Raw genomic sequence first — 24966 nt, 5'->3', positions numbered from 1 at the left:
TGTGATCTAATTAATTAAAATGTCGTAGTATAGTGTCAACGCTTTCGTAATGCAGTTTACTTATTTCTTCCTGGATTTCAATGATAAATGAAATATAACACACATATTTAACATTTCTGTTGTGATTAACATAATACGCAAATAGTAATTATTCGTGATTTTTGTAGCTAGTAAACTGATAAATGAAAACAAGCAAAAAGTAACGAATTTTTATGCGCAAACTGAGAACATCGCTTTTTTGCGCATCTGCCATATTGCTCATTTATTCCAATCAGCGCACGGCAACAAACATAATATCCAGTGCTTCAGCTACATACGGTATATGAATAGCCTATAATTATATGTATGAAAAAAAGAATAACTGCCGGATTTCTATTGGTCTCATTTTAATGAAATTTGGTAGGGTCCTGCAATTCGTTCTAAAAGAGTATGAAAATTCGTGAAACTCCATAGGCTGTGTGATTCGAGGATTACAATGTAAACGGACAGACAAATATGGTAGTAGTAGTAGTGGCATGTGATGCAAGAAAGCAAGTGTATGAGCTTATGCAGCATCAGCCAAAAAAAAAAAAAAAATCACACCATTCCCTCCAAATGCCTGTCCAGTTTCTCCTTAAATTTATTCAACCTATCAACTTCCACAACGACAGATGGAAGTTTGTTCCAGCAATTAACCACCCGCTGGCTAAAGGCAAATTTCCGCACATCTATTCTACATCTGTCTTTTCTTAATTTGAATTTATGCCCCCTTAGGTTCGTAATCTGAACAAGTGGAAGGATCCCATCAGAATTCAGCGTGCTCAACCCATTCAAGGCCTTATATACCTCAATCAGATCACCGCGCAGGCGCCTAGTCTCCAGCCACTGCAATTTGCAGAACTTAAGCCTCTCTTGGTAAGAGGATCCCTTCATTCCCCTCACCAATCTTGTTGAATATGGTGAAGACAACAGCCTTCACCATATTCTTCTATGTCCTTTGGTAACAAGATAATTATTTATTTATTAGTCATTTACTTTTCACTTTTGTTAATCACGGAAAAAGAGAATTTTAATTAATTTAAGAAATAAAAATCAAACGCGCCTGAAATGCAATGTACTGCGCACATTAACTAACTTGTTTCTTCTGGAGTTTATTTGCAACATATGACGTCATAACGTTACATAGGTCATGTAATTAATTTCAAAAAAAAAAAGTGAATCACTATTTTATTAGGACGTTGTACAGGCAATTTGCGAACGCTGTAGATTAACTCCAGAAAGTAGTTTACAAAGTCTTCCTTGTCGATAAAAATGATTTCAGTGCTTAATGAAGAGAACTACGAAATAGGAAATTTCTTTAAATCGGGGAAAAAAAATGCATTTAAGAAAGACGTTTGAAGAAATCGGCGTTAATATTATCTCAAAATTGATTGCAAGACGAAAAGCAAATAGCATTAGTGAACCCTGAAGAGCAATTATTACTTGGCGCACTTTATTCATTTTATGTACCACTTCTTCTGTATATATCGTACTGTACGATACATAAAATGGAAGAATCATTAAAACCATGTGTATCGGGGGGCTGATTCAGTTTTCAATTGCCTCATCAACTCCTAATGGAATAAGCAACTGAAGTGGGGGAAGGGGATTCGTGCACAAATAAACAGATTTAAAAAGCATAAGAGGCAAAATAGTATTTTTACCTGAAAATGATAAAATGTTTTGGACTGGGCATGCTGCAGATTGTATGAATGTCAATAGCGTGTACATGCGTATTAAAGTATTTTTATACGCATTATATTTTTATAGTATTTTTAAAGTATTTTTATAATCACGCAGGAGTCCAGGCATATAAGTTCAGAGCCACACAGTTGTAACTCATGAATGCTTTGCTAAATATGCCGTGTTTTCTGCTCTGGCACGATCATGTATTGTAGGGCATGGGAATTTACAACCAGTCGTGTTGACAATAATACAATCATTAATCCTATTTAGCTTCACGTGAACTCTACCCACGAGCAACTCAACCGCGTGTACTGTTGCACCCTCGAGTTGACACTCAGCTACATCATGCTTCTTGTTGTGCTGATAGAAAGGAAGAATTGTGCGATTATAGCTGCTTTATTAATACAGTTTCGTTTTAAAATTAAAAACATTACCTATAATGAAAATTATACGTAATGATTTTTGAAACTAGAAAGTTTATAAAAATCAAACCACGAGCAGCCATTATGGAAGGAATTCTTTTCTGTTTTGTAGAGTTAACTTATCTTTAGCTCCAAACGTTACAGTCCCATATGTCAGAAGACTTCATGAAACTAGGAAGTGCAGCCTGCTAAGTATGCAATTCTCTTATATGAAACTTACTTTTCCCCAGCACTGTCGGCAAATTGCTTTTCCGATGGTGGCACACTTGGCCACATTGACATGATTTATCAGTCAATTAATCGCTTTGATGCCTGATTTTACGCCCTTGTGAGTAGCACAATTGGCAGAATCGCCGTCCTCCCCACAACGCGTGGAAAAGACCCGAGTTCGAGTCCAGTTGATGACATGCGGAATTTTGTTGGGCCTTTTTCACAACATAGCTGAGTTAGTCGATCTCAGGAGAGTGTAGCGTGGTTTGTTCCTCCGGAGCTCGGATTTTTCGTCCAACAAACAGCAAATAGAACACACAAATTACAGACAATATATACGGAGCAATATGGGCTTAGTCGCTGATTCACGTAAAACCCTGCTACAACAGCTTGATTTTATTTGCTGAAGTTACTAGCAAAATTGAGGTTAGATAAAGGAATACCTTAATTTAACCTGATATCACAAATAAAAAGCTACCAATTTCGCCAACGCACAACTTGTAAATTTTAGGCCTGGTAGATAATAAAAAAGAAAAGCGTTCTTTTTTTCTATTGCCTTTACAAATCATTGAATCATCCAAATCGGTTGCAGTGTTTTTTTTTTGGTGGGGGGGAGAGCAAATCAGTATGATTTTTTCCTGTGATGGGTGGATGTTAATACCCATACACAGCCATGTGTGCATAATAAACAGTTCCAGTGAAGCGGTGAAAGAAAATTTAGCATTATTTGCCAAACAATCGACAAAAAAAAAAAAAAAAACCTTTATTTTGGTCAAGGAATTAGAGTGTCTTCTTTAGACGAGATCCCCTCTTCCATCTCCCGCAGTGTTTTCTATGGACTGAATTCCCGCACCAAGACATAATTCCTGGCTGCGCTACTGATCCTAAGAAGTCTTTTGTGCAGCGTGATCAACGCCTTTGAAATATCGAGAGCAACTGTTGAGTTTCTCTGAATTTTTCAATGGCATTTATCCAGAGATGGTGACTTAAGCAAAAAAAAAAGTTCCATTGTATTGTTGGCAGCGAGGGATTCTCTACTCTATTCTACCGGTGAATCAATAATTAAGTGTGCGGTTTCAAGGTACTTTAGGCGGTGGATGTTAATGGATTTCTCCAGCGAGTTGAAGTGAGGGCAGTAAGACGATAGTAGCTGGGTGCAGAAGATTTATCTCCCTTTGTGGAATAGGGAGATAAATCGGGATAAATTCCGGTAGAACTGGAGAACATAAAAAGACTTTAATTTTGTTGGACAAACTTGGCTAGCATAGTCTGTTATGTATTAAGAGCAATTAAAGTACCAGAAAATATTAATTTGAACTCGTCATGTTAATCTTTTTGAATAAATAAATAATAATAATTCATTATTTATATGTTTAATAAATCAAACAGCGACTCAAAAAAGAAGCCAAATTTCCTAAACGCGCAGTTCTTGAAGAGAATTTCTTTTCTGCACATCCACCATATTGCCGATTTATTCCTCCAGTTAATGCATTTCCAAAAACAGAATTTCCAGACTTCATCTAATTATACTGTACACTATCCTACCAAAAAGTTATGGGAAATTCCAATGATTGCAGAAATTGTGTCGGACTACGAAATATTTTGGCCTAGTATATTCCTAGCAGCGGTACACCATGAAGTGGAAATATCTTCTTGGTTATGGCAGTTACACTCGTAATGTTCGGTTAACGATGGCCCATAATTTTTTTGCAAAGGCGTGCACATTCAAACGCACATCGTGTACCTACGATCAAACATGCTACTACACGGCAGCGACATTTGTATTTTATTTATATATAGGTGGCGTGGTAATCGTTAAACTCCAAGGGATAAAAAAATAACAGTCTTAATGTCCAGATTTCTTCCATTTCACAGTACAGTACAGTATTTTATCTTTTCGCGTGTTGTTTTTCTACATAGTCACAATTACGCATTATGACCGTCATGCTAATAAGACCAGACCAGACGGTGAAGGAAACGACCCATTACGAACTGTGTCATTTAAAAACATAACAGTAGACCTTTGATTCTTGAAGACCAGCTCCAGTTAACTCAAGGGTAAAAAGTCAAGACCCGTAAAAACATTTAATGACAAGAATGAAAAAAATAATCATTATATCACTGAAGGAGAAAAGCTATATAAACGATGAGTGGAGCAAGATATCAACTAAGCTATAAACACAAAGTGGTGCAGATTAAAACTTTACTTTACTGCAGACATTCTTCCCCCATAAACTGAATTGTGTAGATTAGCGATAAGGCAATTCAGGCCATGAGACCTTTGTATCGTGTCTGCAATTTGTGTTCTAAGGCACAATTTGTTTGTTTTTTCGTAAAAAAAAAAAAAAAAAAAAAACTGAGAGCGGACCTACATCTTTTCCCAGTTTGAAAAACGGTTTCAGTAAGTTCGAAGCTGATTTTTTTTTTTTTTTCAGATGGAGTGATAAATCCACTCAACCAATGAGGCTCTTTTTCGCGAGCAATTTTTCCACAGTTCTTTCTTAATAATTGTCATGTTTAAAGTAACTTGTTATTGTAGTGTTTTAGGAGCATCAGCGGCTAAGGCTGTTTTGCTCCGTGTATATTGTCTGTAAATTGTGTATGTTTGAAAAACCCGAGTTTCCGGGAGAAAAAGCCGTGCTACCTAATCTGAGACCGACTAACTCAGCCACTTTTAGAAAAAGGCCCATAAAAATTCCTAACGTCATCGACAGGACTCGAACTCAGGTCTTTTCCACACGGTGTGGGGATGACGGCAATCCTGCCAACTGTGCTACCCACGAACTCTTCTCTGAAAGACCTGTCTAAGTATTTATTGGAGAGCTAGTTTATCTCTTGTTTTTCCCCTCGCATCGCTTGCCAATTCTGATCATGAGATTCTTAAAATTACTGTTCAGTCACGTTTCATTAAATGAGACCTATTTATATATTCGTAAAGGCCTATAGCGCTATAAATTTATGTATGAGCCTGTCATTCTTTCTAAACATGGAACAAAGTCTTATTATCATCCAGTTAGGCCTGACGTAGCCCAGTGGTCAGGAGCGAGAGTGCATAGCACGCGTTCCTTGAGTGGACCGGGGTTCAAGCCCGTGACTACTAAATACGATAAATATTTGTATTGACGATTTATTGGAAACTCTACTGACTTGGTTGTCGTGCCGGAGTATAAACAGAAAATTTATTTATTTTATTTGTTAAATAATGGCTCGAGTTTGGCACTGCTAGCCAAACTTAATATTTCGATCTTGGATGTGGCAAAATACGCCCGTCTTTTGACTTATATTTACAATTTTTTGGCATTTTTTTTTTAGGCGCGTTGGCATGTATGCATATGCGCCTATTGTTTTCGCCATGTCTGTCTGCCCGTCCGCAAGTAACAACTCGGCTCTCAGTGGACAGATTTTCATGAAATTTTATATTTGGGCCTTCTAAAAATAATTCAAATTTCATTAAAATCGAACAAATAGGAATCCGGAAATTATAATTTCTTTCAATTATTTTCAATTATTATTTCCATACAATTTGTGGCCCTCTTGGATAACACAGTTGGTAGAATCGCCGTCCTGCCCGCACCGGGTGGGAGAGCCTGAGTTTGAATCCTGTCGTGAGAAATTTTTATGGGCCTTTTTCACAATGTGGCTGAGTTAGTCGGTCGCAGGCGAGGGTAGCATGGTTTTTTTTTTACAGCAGGTTTAGGAACAGTAACACTGTCCAGTCGGTGTTTTTACTGACAGGAGCAGAACGTGGTTCATTATTAATTGTGACATCTCCGGCTATAACAAAGTACGACGAGTTGTGCATTCTGAAATGCCTCTTTGGTTACCGCTGTTGTACTGGGTTGTTATTTTACTGGGTGTAGCTGGTGACAGTCCAAGATAAGGGCTGAAGGGACTGTAGCGCCTCCTTATGATCAAAATAATGTGGATTTTTTTACTGCTACATGTTGATTACAGCTTAATGATCCTCTGGACACTGCATTAAAGCTTATCAAGATGATTTAAGATGATTAATGCTTAATGATTCTCTGAACACCGCTTTAGCCACCCCCACCCTTTAGAAATCTTGCTACTGCCAAGTTTTTCTTTACCCTGCAGAAGTTTCGTCAGTCTCCTTTGGCCTCTAGCGTTAACGAGCATTTTCCGACAAGAGGATCGGCGCTGGCTGGATGTTATTTGACGATTGAACCAATCTTGGTACACCCGAAACAAAGTCGTACATGAAAATCCCAGTATTTAAGTAAAAATATGGTGTGTTTACACCAATATTATATATGATGAAAATCCCAGTAATGCTTCAGTTCCGAGATAGTCATACCAGCGCATGGGGCGTCGATTGCCACGAGTATAGTATACCTATGAGTCTGCCCACCCGCTGTTTATCGCGTGATATGAACACCTGATACTTTCACTGAAGAAGCCTTCCATTTCACGAAAAGGTTAGTGTACCTAATAAAGCAGCCACTCAGTGTATGCTACTTTATTTATTAATGTCTTTGTTAAATGCATTTCAAACGAAAATATTAATCGAGATTTTGGAACGACTCGGTCTAAAAAATAAATTTTTATTGTGTACGTAAATTTTATTTAATAAAATTAACTTCCGCACTTCAAAGGTTCGTGGCTCTCGCGCCTTTGAAGATTAACTTATGCGACTCTTAGGGTTACTAAGGTTGTTCACCTCTGTTCTACACGGAAATCGACGTCGACGAGCAGTCATGTTTCGCGCATACTTTTCGATTACCGAATGCGAATAATCGCATAATCGAATAATCGAAATGCGAATAATCGCATTTGTTTTTCGAAAATTATACTTGCTGCCAATTTGATAATAATAATAATATTTTACTATGCGACCATATTCATCTATTTATAGATGTCACTGTAATCGAAATTAAGGATGATGTATGCGAAATATTCGGGAAAAAAATAAAATAAAAACCTCATGAGGAGCAATCGAATATCTATTGATTTTAGTACTACAGTAGTTGGCATTCAGGATGAGGTAATCCCCTTCTCCATCACGTGATGAAGAGGAGGGTTATCTCATCATAAATGAAGCTTAACTTTTAAGTAAGCATGATTATAACTATTATTAAATCAGTCATTTGTAAATTGAATTAGATTTTTATAACTCCGTCGTGTATTTGTTTGTTGATACACTACTGTAAACTACGCTGTGCAACTATCAAAATATATTAATGAAGACAGAGAAATACGACCACTAAATAATTAAATTGTTCTAGAATATCCTTTTGTTGACAGCAAATGCTACGGAAGAAAGTAATTATCAAGATAAATACGGACAAACTTTTTATTATTCCAAAAAGCCATTATTTTTTTTTAATAAGTGTACAAGATCGAGAACGAACCTTTCCAATTGATATCAACTTATTCTCTGATCCTCTCACTCACTCTCTCTCCACTTTTTGCTTTTCGATACGCCTTTTTTTCTTTTTTCTTTGTCTAATACTTTTAGATTTGTACCGTAGGATGATACAGTATTTATTTAGATTGAATCAAATTATTTCTAAAAGCAATCCAGGGTGGGTAGAAGCAGTTTAACCACTGGGCAGTCGTCTAGAGCTGCAAAAGTTGGGTCAAGACTGCTAATGAATTGTTTTAATCTACTTGTGATGAATGAAAGGCACAGCGCCTCTCTCTCTCTCTCTCTCTCTCAGGGTGTGCAATACTTTTGTAGGATGTGGATCACAAATTCAAGAGGAATGAGGTCATTACAAAAGCAAACAGCAGCTGCAGATGAAAAGCATTCGATTACTGTAAAGCAATATCACAACAGGAATTCTATTTCACGAAGACCTCGTTTCCATTCATTTCCTCTCTTCAGCTGAAAGAAATAATTATTTTTCTCTTAGAAGGACCGAAAAGCAATCAAAAAACATGGTAGTAGAAGATCACAGATCGCTCATTTCGATTTCTTTTCGTCTCGGCTTTGTTTATTAGGTAGAGAATACCAATTAATCTTCCAAATTCTATTCCAACAGGTAATGAGGTATTTAGATAGCAAGAGTTATTCCCATATACAAAAAAGACGATTGAATGTATTAAATATTCAAAGCTGGACTAGAAGAATTACAAAAGCAAGACAAATTGATCTTGGGGAAACTGGTTTCCAAGCCAGGGTGATATTAGTTGCAAAGAAATGAAACGAAGGTAAAGAGAATCGACAAACAATATCTATTTCATATTAAATAAAACTTAATCAATGGATAATGTTTATGGAAATAAATTTTCCACAATTTCGTCCTCGTGACTCTGAGGAAGAGAGTCCTGGGAGACATAAGCTAATGCCATTATGAAATTATCTGTCTTCAAATACTTCGCTGGATTAAGAGCACGAAACTTAATACAGTATACTGTATTTCGAAAATTAAAGGAAAAACAAATGAATGTGAAGATCTCTGAATATCGTAAAGAGGTAAAGATTTACTGATTTACTTGTTAGAAATGTGTGGAAAATAACAACATGCAAAAAATATTCAAATGAAATCGATATACAGTATTAAAGGAAATCTCTACCGAAAAAAAAAAAGCGAAAAAGATTAAATGAAACCAATGAAAAACAAGAAAATCATGTTAATGAAAGGCATACAAGTTATTAGAGCACTTCTCTGTGCTGGGAGTGAATGGGGATGATGAGATAAGTTTTTAGCTCTTGTGAGTATTCTTCAGCCGTATCAATGGCACATCTGCATAGGGTTTTCGCTAAGGTAAGAGGATCTTGTGAGACTTCCTTCTTTGAACTCGTAGTGAATCATGTTCTAGAAATTGTAATATTTAATAAATTTTAAACATTAAAACAGGATGTAAATTTGCTGTTTTTTAAAATAATGCTGTAAATTAGTTACTGAAGTTAAAATGCCAATTCTCCCTCGCACCTTTCAATCTCGTTTCATTAGTGGCGCTGAAAAATTATCGAAGACAATTTTGCATGTGTGCTTAACCACAATGGAAAACGTTTTCAAACGCTAAGATGTAACTGTATTAAGCTTCTTTTTTCTTTCTTTTTTAATAATATTAGTAGAAAGCAAGAGTCGATTGTTTTTTTGTTTTTTTCAGCACCTAAACGGATTTAAGTGCACTAACCACTTCAGAAACACCTTATCATTAATAATTGTATAATTAGATTATTGTCGCAACAAATAACGTTTGTGCTATGCTTTTGTTTTTGATATAAAAAAGGACTGTTCTCTGAAGCTGAACTGCATCATGCTAACAAAAAAGAAAGCTTACGGCCATGTCAGTGGCTAAAACCTCTTATCTCAAACACAACAGTTTGCTTTCAAGTCCACGTCTTCGAAATTCGCGATAAAATAAAAAATAAACCTAGAACAATTTAATTTAAAAATATAAATTAAAGAATTTTTTATCTCAAGTAATTTTAATTACTCTCTCTTTTTTGGTTATGGGGTGGGAACAGATTTTCTTTATATATATATTATTTTTATTTCCATATGAGAAAATTTTCTGGGGTTAATAAATTACTTCTGAAATAGGCGAATATGAATAAGTGGATGTTGTATATAAATTACTTCTGAAATATATGGTGTTATGACAGAAAACTAAAAGCTTTAGAAATAGGAAAGTACAAGAAACATTTGCAAATTTCTGCGTAGAGAAAAACATTTATGTGAGGAAAATAACACATTTCACCTTAACTTAGAAATAACAGTGTATTTTATGTTATTTGCCGGTTCCCCATTATGTCTTTAAGAGCTTATATCAGTCTGATCTTAATTCGTAATTTTTCATACGCTTTACAAAACTCACCTCTAAGTTTTATGAGTTTTGTAAAGATATGAAGCGTTAGCTGAATTCAAATTAGATCACGAAACGTAAAGGTGACAGCTGAAAATAGATTTGTGAGCTTATATCAGATAAAGCAGAGGCGATCTGTCTATATAAGTCAACTAGGCGATGGCCTAAGGCGCCAAAAACCTTAGCAAACATTTTCCCTTAGAGTTTGAGGGAGTAAGGCACCGTTTTCATGACCACTTAGGGTGCTAGTTCATGACAGCTAGTTTGGAGTTGTTTCTGGTTAATACATTTCACACTTTGACTAAAACAACATGATATTGCCTTAACCATCGTGCCATTTTATAATTATAATAGCTGCGCATTATGGAAAGCAACGAAGACTGGAAAAAAAAATTTAATTTAATAAAATCGGCCATCGGAGATGCAGTATTTTCTACCGTTTAGAGCATTATTTAACCAGCGAACTCTTATGTAAGTTGAATAGTGAGAGCAGCGTGCTGTAGGAAATGATCCATTACAAGCCACGTAACTTAAAAAAGAACTACCAAAAGGAGCTTTGATGGTTGACAGGCGCTTAGAGTTACGAAACTCCAAGCGCCTGTCAACCATCAATAATAGTAAATGACAGGGCAGAATCGAGTAAACGGAAGGGTGGAAAGTTAAGGTCCTTAACAAAATGAGAATATTAGTAGTAGTGATTATCTTTGCTGACAGGAGATGTGGCAGACGGGTCTTAGAGAAGGAGATGCAGAGAAAGATAAAAAAACATAAAACCATATTGCTGAAGCGGAAATTATAATTTAGACATGCCAGATCTTTGTCGAAAGAAATCGTGTCTTATCAACTGATTAAAAAGTTCTTTTCTTTTTCTAACGCTTAAGTCAACCACACTTTAGTTATGAATGACACTTATGTCTCAATAGTTCACTTTCAACTGATTAATTACGCTCCCACATCAAGGAAGCTATTTGGATAGATGGAAAATACTTCTTAATAATAATGGGTGATCATTGAGACAGCCGTGATTTGAAATAGTAACTATATTTCAGGAGGTGGGTATCTGGTTTGAACTGAAATTGAGGTAAAAAAAAAAAAAAAAAGTAGTTTATTCCACTATTCAAATAAGCATATATTCCTTTACTGGTTATATTGGCGCCTCCGTAGCCGGGTGGGTAGGAGCAGCAGTGCATAGCATACGCTTCTTGATTAGACCGGAGTTCGAGCCCCTGACCACCAAATACGGAGGATGCGGAAAGCTCAGGGAATGACCACCGCATATCCCGGAGCAATATGGCCTTAGTTGCTAATGCTCCTAACAAACAAACAACAACTGGTTATATTCATTCTGATGCTTGGTGGAACAAACTTCCATCTGATGTTGTGGAAGCGGGTAGTTTGGATAACTTTTAGGAAGGGTTAGACAAATTATTAATTAGATGGGAAGGACAGATAGATATTTAGTTGTTTTTTTTTTTTTTTTTTTTTTTTTTACGTCTGATAGTCTATAAGCTTGCTTGCATCATTGTCCACTACTAATACTAATAACTGAAACACATGGGTACCCAAGACCTCGCGGTAGTACAGTTGGTAGAATCGCCATCTTCCCCACACCCGATGGGAAAGATCTGAGATTTAATCCTGTTGATGACTTGAAGAATTTTAATGGACGTTTTTACAACATGGCCGAGTTAGTCGCCCTCAGACGAGGGTAGCATGGTTTTTATCTTAGAAACTCTGGTTTTTCGTCCAACAAACAGCAAATTGACCACAGAACACAAGCAATTTTACAGACATAATATATACGGCAGCAATATGGCCTAAATCGCTGATACTCCTAAAAACATCCTTTGGCACTGTTCACACAAGCTCATTCGAAACTGTTTAGCTGTGGCCATCAGGCAATTCGTTGTGAAGGCGAGTTGCCTCGGCAGCGCACAACTATAAACAGTACTTACCATCGAGAAGTATTGAAGCTATTTATTTGCGGTAAGATGCCAATATACTGTCAGTTGTTTCGAAAGCGTTGTTTTCCTACTTTAGAGGTAGGCTGATATCAAATTAATGCAAAAAAAAAAAAAAAAAAAACGGAAATTTTTTTCTAATGTATAATCAAACTGTAGATTTGTGAGCTTATATCAGAAATGAACTCATATGTATTTATTTAATCCTTCGGATGAAACTTTTTACAATTAATTATTTAAAAGGAAAATCGATTCTAGAACCCAGAACCCAAAACAACTCTTCACTTATTTCAGCTTGACTCGGCCCTTGATTCTTCAGCATTTAAAAACTTGTAGTGGTATTACTTCCTTTCTTACAAAAAATCTGTTTTCTGAAGCAACAAAGCGTCCTCTTACTAAAGTTGGCCCAGCGTGAGTGCCACTAGTGGGTGTCTTCTCACAAACTCTTGTTAATTCATCTGAAGCTAAGAAGCCAGCATAAGACAACTGAATCATACATTCTTCAAGAGTCTCTGGTGTAATGTTTCTTTCTCCAGACAACGTTCACTCGCCCATCGCTGCAGGGTCAATGTTACATGCCCACACAATGCGTCAGCACATTTTTACCTTACGTTACAATCCTCACACAGAATGTAACTGCGAGATCCTATGTGCGTGTGAATAAACGGCCTACATTTCTTTTTCATTTTTTTTTTTTTTTTTTAAACCGGAAAGATCGATACTAGGTTTATTTCCCCCAGAATTCTCCAGCTTCGAACGAGGCTAAGGTCAGACATCACGACTAATAGTCTCTTCAGTGGAGCAACAGCCTCTTTCCTGGAAAGTGGACCTGTTATGTAGAGCGGAATACAATAGCGCCCGCTAAGTGGCGCGATCTACGTATAGATAATGTTGTGAGGGTTCTCCACGGGACAGCTAACGTTTGGAGTGGGTCAAGGCTTAAACCTTTCTCCCTTCAACATTACATAAATGGAAATCACCCAAAAAAAATTCCCTATAAATTGATAATTAACAAGAATGTCATTTCCATTATAGTAAGCTTTTTAGTGATAACATGGGATGCCTTACTCTAAATTGAATTAAATTGTGAAGCTTATGGTATAATTTGTATTTAATAAAGCGCATTAATAGCACAGTTGGATGGATAGTAAATACTAAAATCCAATTTTAAAGGTTTCTTCAATCGGAAGACTATAGTGAGCCAACCTCATTGTTTGTTTCAAAGGAATTGGTGCGCGCTTGAGTTTCGGTCCCAAAACTAGATTTTTTTTTTGTTTTGTTTTGTTTACTGCAAATTATGAAACATTTTTAAATAAAGTGTAATTCGAAAGTAGCTTAACAACTTTGTAAGCTTAATTCGTGCATTTTGAATGTAATAAAACTTACCAATTAGCCTACTAAATAAAATCCGACGTCATGAAGTTTTTTTTATTGGTGACTATGGCATATGGATGTGTGACTACAGCCAGTCATGCGGCGTACCTCCCAAAGAAAATCATTGTTTTACCTCACCCGCTGTAATATGGTGGGTCATGATCAATGCAGAGGTAGAAATGGAATATTTTAAGAAACGGAACACTCGTCAACAAACCACGTTATTTTTAATCAAGTATGACAGTACCGAAGCTTGTGATGTAAGGGAACGTCGTTCCGGTGTGCTGAGGCCAGGTGCGGATATAGGTTCTTGGGGAGAGGGTCCAGATTGGTGTTCTTAGTGGGGCCCCTTTTAGTTTTAGTATAGTGTGCATGGCACAATCAATTAAATTAATGTGGTCACTTCCTGAATAATATAATCGGTCAATTAAGAGGAGCTATTGGCTCCCCTCTCACTGATATTCTATTTGTTATTGTTATTAAAAATAACAATTACAGCGTCCATACATAATATTTTTGTACGTTGTTAGACTATGAAGAACTTGGTTCTACCAGGGTCGTGTCAGAGAAAATCCTTGAATTTATACAAGCAGTCCACTTCAACATCAGATGGAAGTTTGTTCCAGCAAACAACCACCCTTTGGCTAAAAGATGGTTGGTTCCTGGAAAGGCAAACTTCCGCACATCTATTCTGCAACCATTCTTTAAAAAATTCGAATTTATGTTCCTACCCCCTCCCTTCTTTGGTTGTAGTCTGAGCTAGAGGAAGAATTCCATCTGCACTGAGCTTATTCAATCCATTCAAGGCCTTAAACACTTAATCAGCCCTCTCACAAGTGCCTAGTCTCCAGATACTGCAATATGCAGAACTGAAGTCTTTCCTGGAAAGAGCACCCCTTTATTCCCCCTCACCATTCTCGTTGCCCTTCTATCTACCTGCTCCAGCAGCTCTACATCCTTCCTGAAATGAAGCCTCCAGACTTGTATGCAGTACTTAAGATGTAGACTGACCACTGCCTTATACAAAGGGATAATCACCTTATCCCTGCTAACAAAGTTCATGTACATCATTGGCAAAACCCCATTAACTGCTCTGGCAGCCTGTCTGCACTGCTCTGAAAACTTCATATCTGACGGCACAATTATGCCCAGGTCTTTTTCATTCTCCACTACCTTGAGTGTAGTACCGCACAATTAGTACGTTAATCTGGGGTTACAAATGCAATACTTTGCATTTGTAACCCCAGATTAACTCCATGTTACAAATGCAATACTTTGCATTTGTAAGTTAACTTCAGTTTTCTAGATCCTGTTGCAGTAGCACATTGCCATTTCTGTCATTAATAACCCTCTAAACTTGGACATTAAGCTTCATATACCTTCATCAATGTCATTGATAAATATACAAAACAACAGTGGGCTCAACACCGAACTCTGGGGGACTCCACTAATAACATTAGTCCATGAAGAGCAGTGTCCATTGATTACCATTCTCTGTCTTCTCCCACTCAACCATCCTTTTATCCATTGTAGAAACTTGCCCTTAATGCTATACTGCTCCAATTTGTACAGTGGTCTTCCATTTGCCACAATATCAAAAGCTTTCCTAAAATCCAAGTATATGATATCAAAATTATTTTTTGCATCCAGTTCCTTTGTGACCACATCATAGTACCCAATCAAACTGGTCAGATAAGACTTCCCCTTAACAAACCCATGCTGTGTCTGAACTGTAACTGCAGTCTTGTGTAGATGATCATGCATTGCTTCCTTAACCAGTGACTCCATTATTTTCCCTGGAACCGAGGTTAAAATAACAGGTCTGTAATTACTTGTGTCACCCTTTGATCCTCCTTTGTGAATTGGAGACACATTCGCACATCTCCAGTCCATGGGAACTAACCTCCCCTGAATCCAAGGAAGCTTTCATAATTATGGCTAAGGGTTTGCTTCCCATTTCCTTTGCTGCTTCCTTTAATATAACTGGATAGATACCATCCACCCCAGGTGCCCTTCTTATGTTCAATTTCAACAATTTCTCCTCCACTTTGCTCTGAGTTATTACAAAATCATTCAGCTCCCTGCCAGAGTTTGATAAATTTCTGGTCTACACTTCCTCATGTCTGGTCTCCACTTCCTACCGACTTCCTCATGTGTGAATGTAGATGCAAAATACTCATTCAGTTTGTCAGCTATCTGAGCAGAATCTTGAATGTTGTTGTTTGTTTGTTATTTGGGAGCATTAGCAACTAAGGCCATATTGCTCCGGGGATATGCGGTGGTCATTCCCAGACCTTTCCGCATCCTCCGTATTTGGTGGTCACGGGTTCGAACCCCAGTCTAATCAAGAAGCGTGTGCTACGCACTGCTGCTCCTACCCACTTGGCTATGTAGGCACCTGGAATCATGAACAATCGAACCATCGATATCAAGTCTGATTCGTCCCCGTCCTTCTAGAGTTTACATAAGTAAAGAAGTCTTTGCTGTTTTTCTTTGCTTGCTTTGCCAAACATTTTTCTTAATTTTAGAGTGGAATGCGGAATAAAAGGTTCAATCCCGACAGGAACAGTTTCACTGAAACAATCAAAGTTATATATCAGAGCAAAGATTAGAATCGGAAGATTTAAAACAGTAATAGTAATCATAGCATGTGATGCAAGCGTTGAGCTTATGCAGCATCAGCCAAAAAAATTCACACAACCATTCCCTCTAAATGTTTGTCTAGTTCCTCCTTAAATTTATTTAACCTCTCAACTTTCACGACGACAGATGGAAGTTTGTTCCAGCAATTAACCACCCGCTGGCTAAAGGCAAATTTCCGCACATCTATTCTACATAATCCAACCGAGGAAAAGAGGTTTAGGCTCCACTAGTTGGCTGACCATCACCAAGTTGTGATTTGAGGTGCCCCGAGGACCAATAACATTGACTGTGTATTTTGAAGGGTTGTCGGTAAGGGATAAATCAAGAGTACAAACCCTTGAGAACTTCAACCAAACTTCCACATGTTACGATATGAACCAAGGTTACATTTTAGACTTTTTTTTATTCCATCTTCAAAAATAAATAATGCATAGTGCTATTTATCAGTGTTAAAATACTAGTTTATATCGCAAATATCAGCTCTCGGTCTGAATAGAAGAGTACTTGATCTAGCAAGATGGAACTCCTTCTGATTATGTATTATTAGTTGGAGAATATCTCAATAAACGTTTCTTGATATTATTTTGGTTGTGAATCGCGGCATTTGGAATCGCCCTCAGTTGGCTGCTATGAAGTTCAGATTTATCTGCGTGAGACAAACTTGAAGTGAGGTTTTATTAGAGAAAAATTGCTTCAACTTTTAAGTTTCGAAATATTAAATTATTATGGGTATATGAAGACAACAACTTGATGTCTCTAGAAAGAACATCTTAAAAACTGAAAATACACTCGAATGATAAAAAAAAAATTTTTTTTTTAAAAATAGCGGAAAGTTGGGTGACGGTACCACAGATGCTGAATATGTCACATTGAACATGGAGAACATTCTAAGCTGAACATACATTGCATGTACAAACAAGTAGTACAAGAGTAGGGAAAAAAAAGAATCTTATTTTTAGGGTTTCTAAAAATATTACCGCTAGCTTTTTTGCTAGCGGTGACTTTTGGTCCCAAAACCCAGCTTCTCAGGTAACATATTTCTTTGTGTAATTATAAAATAGCTCAATATATAATTATAATTATTATATAATAATTTATAATTATAAGTAGCTGAATATGAACAGTATTGTATATAATATCGTAGCTATTTTTTCGATTGGTAGTTTAGGTTGGTAATTGAAACTGGGTAATTACTGTTACCATACGATAATTAGTAGTGGGTGATTTCGATTGAAATCGAAAACTCCAGAACTTTCGAATTTCGTCATGAAATTGGAAAGTAGGATATCATATTGTAAGACACTTCAAAGTATATGTGTTACAAACAGTGTTTTATTGATAATATTGGGATAGTTTTGTAATATAAAATTTTATTGTCTAGATATTGATTAGGACAGTAAGAATAACGTGTCTCAGAATAGTGTGTATCTTGGGACCTGCACTCTACATTTATCTGGTTCCTTGTACAAATTATCACTAGCTGACGCTGATACATTTTTATAAAAATTTATAAAATCGTATCGAGTTCAAGTATTTCATATCCAATCATTTTGTACTTCATAAACTTCTTAGATTTTATAAAGTGCAAAGACTATGTATAAATATAGTGCAAATGCATCAGAAATACATAGCTATATCTGAATAAATCAGAATATTGGTAAAAACGGCATCGTTTTAAGTTATATCTCATATTGTGAATACCTTCACAACGAGTTGCCATGATATTGCACTACTTCGAATAAGTAACGCTTCACCTAAGGAGAAGACTAATGTTACTTATTCTCAGATGGATACCACCACCCAGACGGCACCGTTTCAGGGCTATTTGGCCCTTCTTCGGTGGGTGGGTAGGTACCCGAGTGATGCAATGATGGCAAAACAGTTATGAAGTATAACTCCACAATATGAGAGATAAAGAGATAAAGTGCAAAGTTATTTTGGATATGAAATACAGAGCTCGCTCTGAGTGGACCGGAGCGCACAGGAATACCATTCAGGTCCCTATACACATATATTTCACAGAGGTTGAAGTAGTACATTTAAAATGTATAAATACACTGTATTTATAAATACATATAAATATAAATAAAATTGTGTATATATAAATAAATTGTATAAATACTTAAAATGTATCAAGTTCAAGGTATGCGAAATGCAACTATCTTAAGTCATACTTTATTAATGAACGAGATTGATCTCTTAGACAGCGAGTAGTTTCTCGGTAAGTAACAATAATCAGTGAAGGGAGGCGGGGGGAGTGCTCGGCAGTTGGTCAAGTGTCCAAGCCAAGGGAAACTCTCCCGAATTGTCAATCATCAGGAATAGATCATCAGAAACAGTGTGTTCTGGTTTCAAGTGAAGTGATATTAGTGTATTAGGGAAACTGGGAAAATTTGGGAAAAATGCTACGAGGTAGGTCAAAATATTATTGTACCTGCAATTCTGTCCAGACGTGATAGGAAGGATTATATGATGAAAGCCTTGTGGATTAATTCGAGACGTGAGGGACTATGCAAGGCTTATGGCGGACAGTTTTTCCCAGCTGGGCCTGTCACAGTTAATAAAATGGATTTATTTTGTAAAGACAGAATTCACTTGAACAGGAGAGAGATGCTAGGGTCTCTCCGATGCCATAGCGACATGCTAGTCCACCGAAGTAGAATATCTCATGGATATTTGCCGAGCAACAAATGGTATCCATATTGAAGTTTGCCGAACAGAAAAATGAAACTTTTGAGAGTTTCTTTATATATTGTGACATCAGAATGATAACAACTTAATTATTTAATAAAAAAAGTATTTCATATCCAATCATTTTGTACTTGATAAACTTCTTAGACTTTATAAAGGGCAAAGTTATGTTGTATATGAATTACAGGGCGCGCTCTGAGTGCACCGGAGCGCACAGGAATACCGTTCTGGTCCCCTATATATTATACTGTACATGGTTAATGTCTTCGACTTCTGCGAAATAATACAGAGATCTAAGTAGTACATTTTAAAATGTAGATTCATATTTTAAATAGATGAAATAGAACATTTAGCCATACAAACACACATATAAGTCACATTAAAGAAGTTTTAAACAAAAGAGCGTTACTTACTGGATACTGGGTGTTTTTGTACCGACAGACACCTGTAAATAAAAAAAAGAGAATGTGTCAATTATTAGCGCAATATACACGTTTTAAAGAAAGATAAGTAAATGCACTTTTACAGAAAGATTTACTTCTGTCTTTATTTTGTTTATAAAACACACATGTAAGATCTTAATTAAGTAACGACTTCATTAAGAATAAGCTGAAATTTTAAATTAGCGACATAATGATGTCTATAAAACCCTTTTTCTTTAATTTTACAATTTAGGTGTTTTAAAATTATTGTTATAAGCTGGCTTTGATACTCAACTAGGTACACTGGGTATCCTATCATATATATATATATATATATATATATATAAGCAATCAAGGCCGCCGTAGCCTAGTGGTCAAGCGCGCGGGTGCATAAGTACACGTGACTTGAGTGACCGGGGTTCAAGCCCGTGACTGCTGAATACGGTGCTGTTTCTTGTATTCTGTCTATCTTGTGAACTCCTCTGACCGTTTGGTCGTCCCAGAGTATAAACAGATCAGCAATCATTGAATGCCCGGTTCCTAGGCAACGCCACGCTGCTATCCCTCTCGCTAGTGGACGAACCCACTGCTTGGCATGTATGTAGGTACGGCATCACTGTATTCACATAGACGGTAATCCGATGTCAGTTTGGATAAACGCCATGAGTTAACCGACTTTGAAAGAGGGGTGATAGTGGGTGCCCGACGCATAGATCACTCTATCGCGGAGGTGGTGCAGAAATTGCACTGTTCCCGTTCGACAGTATCAAGGGTGTATCGGGAATACCCAATTTCCGGAATAACATCTCATCGTGGACAGCGATGTCCACAATGTCCATTGATGTCCACAATATCAGTCATTTTCATTTTTATTTCCATGCGTATAAAGCTGTGTCGCCATCAATGATTTTTTTTAATTAACATTAGTGAATTGCACGCAACAAATGTCGCAGTCAAAACAGCACTCTCATTTTTATTATTTATTTATTTATTATTATTTTTTCAATCGGTAAGTAGTAGTGGGCAGAGAAAGGTGGTTGGATGAACGTGGCCGTCGACCTCTGTCTCGCATTGTTTCAGTCTACCGGGGAGCCACAGTGGCACAAATCACCGCCGACTTCAATGAGGGAGGTGCCAGAAACGCCTCCACCAAGACCATTAGGCGATCATTAGCCGCAATAAGTTACGGGACCCACCAGAGTCTCCCATTGCTAACACCACAACACAGGACTCTACGCCTCAGCTGGTCGAAAGAACATCGGCATTGGACCTTGGATGATTAGAGACGAATCTCCTCCGATGAGTCCCGTTTCCAGTTATTTTGAACGGACGGCAAGGTGCGTATCTGGCGAAAACCGCACAAAGCTATGCACCCGTCATGTCAACAAGGAACTGTTCACGCAGGTGGACAGTCGGTAAGGTCTGGGGTGTGTTCAGCTGGCACACGTTGGGACCTCTGGTACGTCTAGATGCATCTCTGAACGGTCAGGGTTACGTGTCCATCCTTGCAGACCATCTGCATCCCTTCATGGTCATTATGTACCCACAGGGCAATGGACTCTTCCAGCAGGACAATGCACCTCCCCACAGAGCCATAGTGACTAAAACATGGTTCGAAGAGCATTCTGCAGATTTTAACACCGTGGAGAGACCTCCCCGTCACCGAACATGAACCCCGTGGAGCATCTTTGGGATGCTGTGGAAAGTGCTGTTCGAGCTTTGGATCCTCCACCCAGGAATGCGATGGAATTATGGACAGCGGTGCAGCAAGCATGGATGGAAATACCTTAAAAATTCTCGTTTATACTCCGGCACGACCACGAGATCAGTGGAGTTTACAATAAATCAATCATTACAAGCATTTAAAAAGGCCGCCTTAGCCTAGTGGTCAGGCGCGCTGGTGCATAAGTACACGTGCCTTGAATGACCGGGGTTCAAGCCCGTGACTGCTGAATACGGTGCTGTTTCTTATATTCTGTCTATGTTGTGAACTTCTCTAACCGTTTGGTCGTCCCGGAGTATAAACAGAAAATTTATTATTTATCGTATTTAGCAGTCACAGGCTTTAACCTCTGTCCACTCAACAGGAGCGGATTAAGGTCGGTTGATGCCCCGGGCGCAGGAGAAAATATTGGGCTCCTTAAAAAAAGAGAGAGAGAGAGACAGGGAAAATAAAAATACATGTTAACCATTTTTTTAAATAAATAAAAAATATTATGTACTATTAATGTTTTATCTCCAATAAAATTTGAATATAATATATGTATAATATAATTAATAATAGCATAATAATAATCACAAAGTTTTGAACTAATATGTTCAACTAATTTGTTGGGGTTTTGTGTGGGCCCTTCAGAAGTCAGGGCCCAGGGCACGCGCCCGGTGCGCCCGCCGTTAAATCCGCCTCTGCCACTCAAAGAGCTTGTGTTACTGCACTCGCGCTCCTGGCCACTCGACTACGTCAGGCATACCTGTGGACCGCTTTCGTGAACTAGTGGACTCAATACCTCGCCGTGTGACTGCTCTTATCCGGGCGAAAGGTGGGCCTACCCGTTACTAGATAGATAGGTGTCCTATGATTTCTGTCCACTCAGTGTATATACTAATTTAAAAAAAGAAAACCTTGCTCGTATGGAATAAGTACTCGTTTAATGTGACAGCAACGTCTTTAACATTTGTCAGATTGTTCAGCCTATGTATATAAGTGATGTCATTTGGCACGGCTTTTACATATCAATCATTTTCATTTTTATTTCCATGCGTATAAAGCTGTGTCGCCATCAATCATTTTTTTTTTTTTTTAACATTAGTGAATTGCACGCAACAAATGTCGCAGTCAAAACAGTGCTCCCATTTTTATTATTTAAATTTTTTTTTTTTTTTCAATCTAAGTAGTATAGGTGAAACAAGTTCAGAAATGTTATATTCCCTAAGTAAAGATTAAAAATTCTTTTAGATGCAAAAAAGAAATCAAAAAAGCAAAGCAGTACCCATACAAACTCGCTCTGAACTTAAATGTTTATACGTTTCTGCTCTTTCAGATAGAGTTTTAGTGACCCCATTAGAAGTCAGTAATAATTTTTATCTGGAGCATTGTTGGTAAGTTTATTTACCTGACGGTTAATTTATGCACCACTAAACTCTTACAGTATAAACCGGTATTCGTTCACTATTTCTGGTTATAAATCTAGAGAACAGGAACTTAACTGCATTTTCACATTCTTCAGCAAAATGGATATTCCAAGCATATTAATTAAAAAGATTATGAATAGAACCACCATTAATAAATTTTAGAACTATCGGAAGATTTGTTCTCTTGGGCGGTGTTACCCTTACTTCCGGGTATGTCGGGGTGGTTGCAATGAGAGATCACTGCGGTGTTTATGCCCGATAGGCGCTTGGTCACTTTTTTCATATTGCCGAATAGGGCTGTTAGTGAGTGATTGGTTGGAAATTCTAGGAAGAAATTAACTCTGCTAGGTCGTGAATCCCAAGGACAAATGTGGAGGGTTCTTTCAGCTTCAGAACAATCGGTCCAAGCAGTGAGGTGAAATTCGCACGGACGACCCTGAGAGAAGATAATGATTAAGGGATGGGACACAAAAGGCACGTAGAGCTCTGTTGGCTTTTGATATAGCTTAATATTAAAATCATAAATATCTTTTTACCTTGTATTTTCTTTCCGGAATCACTTAAAGATCTGGGTTGGTGACTTAAATCTGCGTCGGAAGGTATCAAACTTAAGCCATGGGATCACTGTGGCACTGAAATATTACAGACATTGGAGGACGTCTGCACTGCCCGAATTCTATTATCCCAACTCAAGATCTTCTCATTAAAATATATGCAACCTCAAATCATCCTACAAAGACTAAGAGCTACAGGCTGGAAAAAAATTGCTGCTAGCCATCCTGATCAAACGCTTACCAATTTAGCTAACTTGTTAAAAGCCATCGCCCGTGAAGGGGCTTCCAAATCCGTCCGCCTGTCTTCCAGAACCAAGAACTGGTTTACCAGTGACGCGAAACAAACTCGTCTTCATCATGAAACAGAAACTATACAGGAAATGGCAAAGGAAACGGGATCTAGCCGACTACCAGGTCTACAAAAAACATCGGGCATGCTTCCTACGCATTCGGAGGATGATGAAACTTGGGAAAAGAATCTACACCAACAAGAACCAACAGTCCCCCATGACCACTGACATCTTCCTCACATGGGCTAACTCGTTCGAAACTAAGCCCCTGCCTGCCCCAAACCCCTTTATTCGGGTTAATCCACCAGCTAACCAAACATCACTGGATAAAATAGCCATCACAAAGAAACGCCTTACCAAGGTCATCAACAGTCTTCCCAACAAGTCTACCACTGGCCCCGATGGATTCCCTGTTTTCATGATTAAACTATGCAGTGTATATATCATAGACCTCCTGCTTGATGCATTCAACTCCATCCTTAAAATAGGAGTTTACCCTACCCTCTGGAACACATGTTATGTTTCTTCCGTTCCAAAAAAGTCTAACCCAAAATCGCCTAACGATTACAGACCAATTTCCATAGGATCACCTTCCTCAAAATCTTTTTCCAACCCATCTCACCCATCACATGTTCGGCCACAAACCTCCATACCTCCATAGTGTACTACCCGGACAATCCACGATCACCAACCTCATGGGCACACTGTTCAGAATTGAAGGTACCTTAAGCAACAAAGAGCAACTGGATATTGTGTTCCTCGACATTAAGGCGGCCTTTAACAATCTGTCCTCCCATGCATTATGTGCCATACTGTGCAACTACTTCAAATCTTTGGCCACATTCTAGTTCTCCTTAGGAAACTCCTTCAGTCCAGGACCCTATGCATCAGAAATCAGAACCATAATCATCGTATTCTCTGCTCCAGAGGGCTACCCCAAGGAGGCATTCTCTCTGCCGCCCTCTTCACTGCAACTTTAGAACCCTTCTTAGTAAATCATGCTAATTTTACCACTTACGCAGATGATATTAAGTTCTTCATCATCACAAAATGCCCCCAGTCTCTCCAGTCTATTACTGTGAGCTCCAACCGACAGCTACATTGAACTGAAAAATTACCTTCATGCGATTTGGGCTCTCCATTAACAAAGAGAAAACTTCACAACTATCATCGAGAAGAAAAATACCAACGATGTGAACATCATTATAGCGAACTCCACAGTTAAAAAAGTCACCCAACAAAAGGATTTGGGTGTCACCTGGGACAAAGACTTCACCTTCTTGCCTCACTTTAATGCCACTCGAATGAAAACATATTCGGCTTTATGGGCAGTAAAACAGGAGATATCCAACTTCCATAATTCGCACCTTATCATCAAATACATTCTTCGATGCATAATCCCAGTTCCTTTATATGCCTTAACTATACGATGTATAGTTGAGGTCCTCAGCACCCACATCATACCAGGCCAGGTTCCTTTCCCTGGAATACTGGATTTGAAATGTCTAAATAGAGTTGCCGGGCTAATACCTACAATCTCAAAATCTGTTCTGGTCACCAATCTTAATACGCTTCCTTGGAGGTATCACATCATCTCTAGGAACCTTCTTACCCTCTCTCAGTGTTCGAAAAGCTGAGCTCACCTGATATATGGGATATCATCCCCAGATCGTCAGACAGGAGAAATGCCAGACCAACACATCCCCATACAGATCGAAGCTGCATAGCATGTCCTCCCTGGATAACATGTTTCCACATAACTCCTTCCAAATATTGAATAGATTAGC

The 24966-nt window shown here is 37.9% G+C and overlaps 1 protein-coding gene across 4 annotated transcripts in view; it reads right to left on the bottom strand.

Annotated features, from left to right (window-relative positions):
- LOC150083681 (extracellular matrix organizing protein FRAS1-like) overlaps positions 1-24966 on the bottom strand; it is an 866422-nt gene that overhangs the window by 808502 nt on the left and 32954 nt on the right. For all 4 annotated transcript variants that reach the window (XR_016547213.1, XM_090378121.1, XM_090378123.1 and 1 more), the window contains exon 2: positions 19195-19226. Coding sequence is in view for 3 of the 4 variants with exons in the window: in XM_090378121.1 (XP_090234247.1) it covers positions 19195-19226 (32 nt within the window). In the remaining variant the exon portion in view is untranslated. The remainder of the gene's footprint in view (positions 1-19194; positions 19227-24966) is intronic.

This window comes from Mastigoproctus giganteus, chromosome 7 (genome assembly GCF_048544385.1).
Source record: "Mastigoproctus giganteus isolate SK-2022 chromosome 7, ASM4854438v1, whole genome shotgun sequence".
NCBI classification, from domain to species: Eukaryota; Metazoa; Arthropoda; class Arachnida; order Uropygi; family Thelyphonidae; genus Mastigoproctus; species Mastigoproctus giganteus.
The sequence above is the reverse complement of the archived record's forward strand: the minus strand, read 5'-3'. Positions and strand labels throughout refer to the sequence as shown.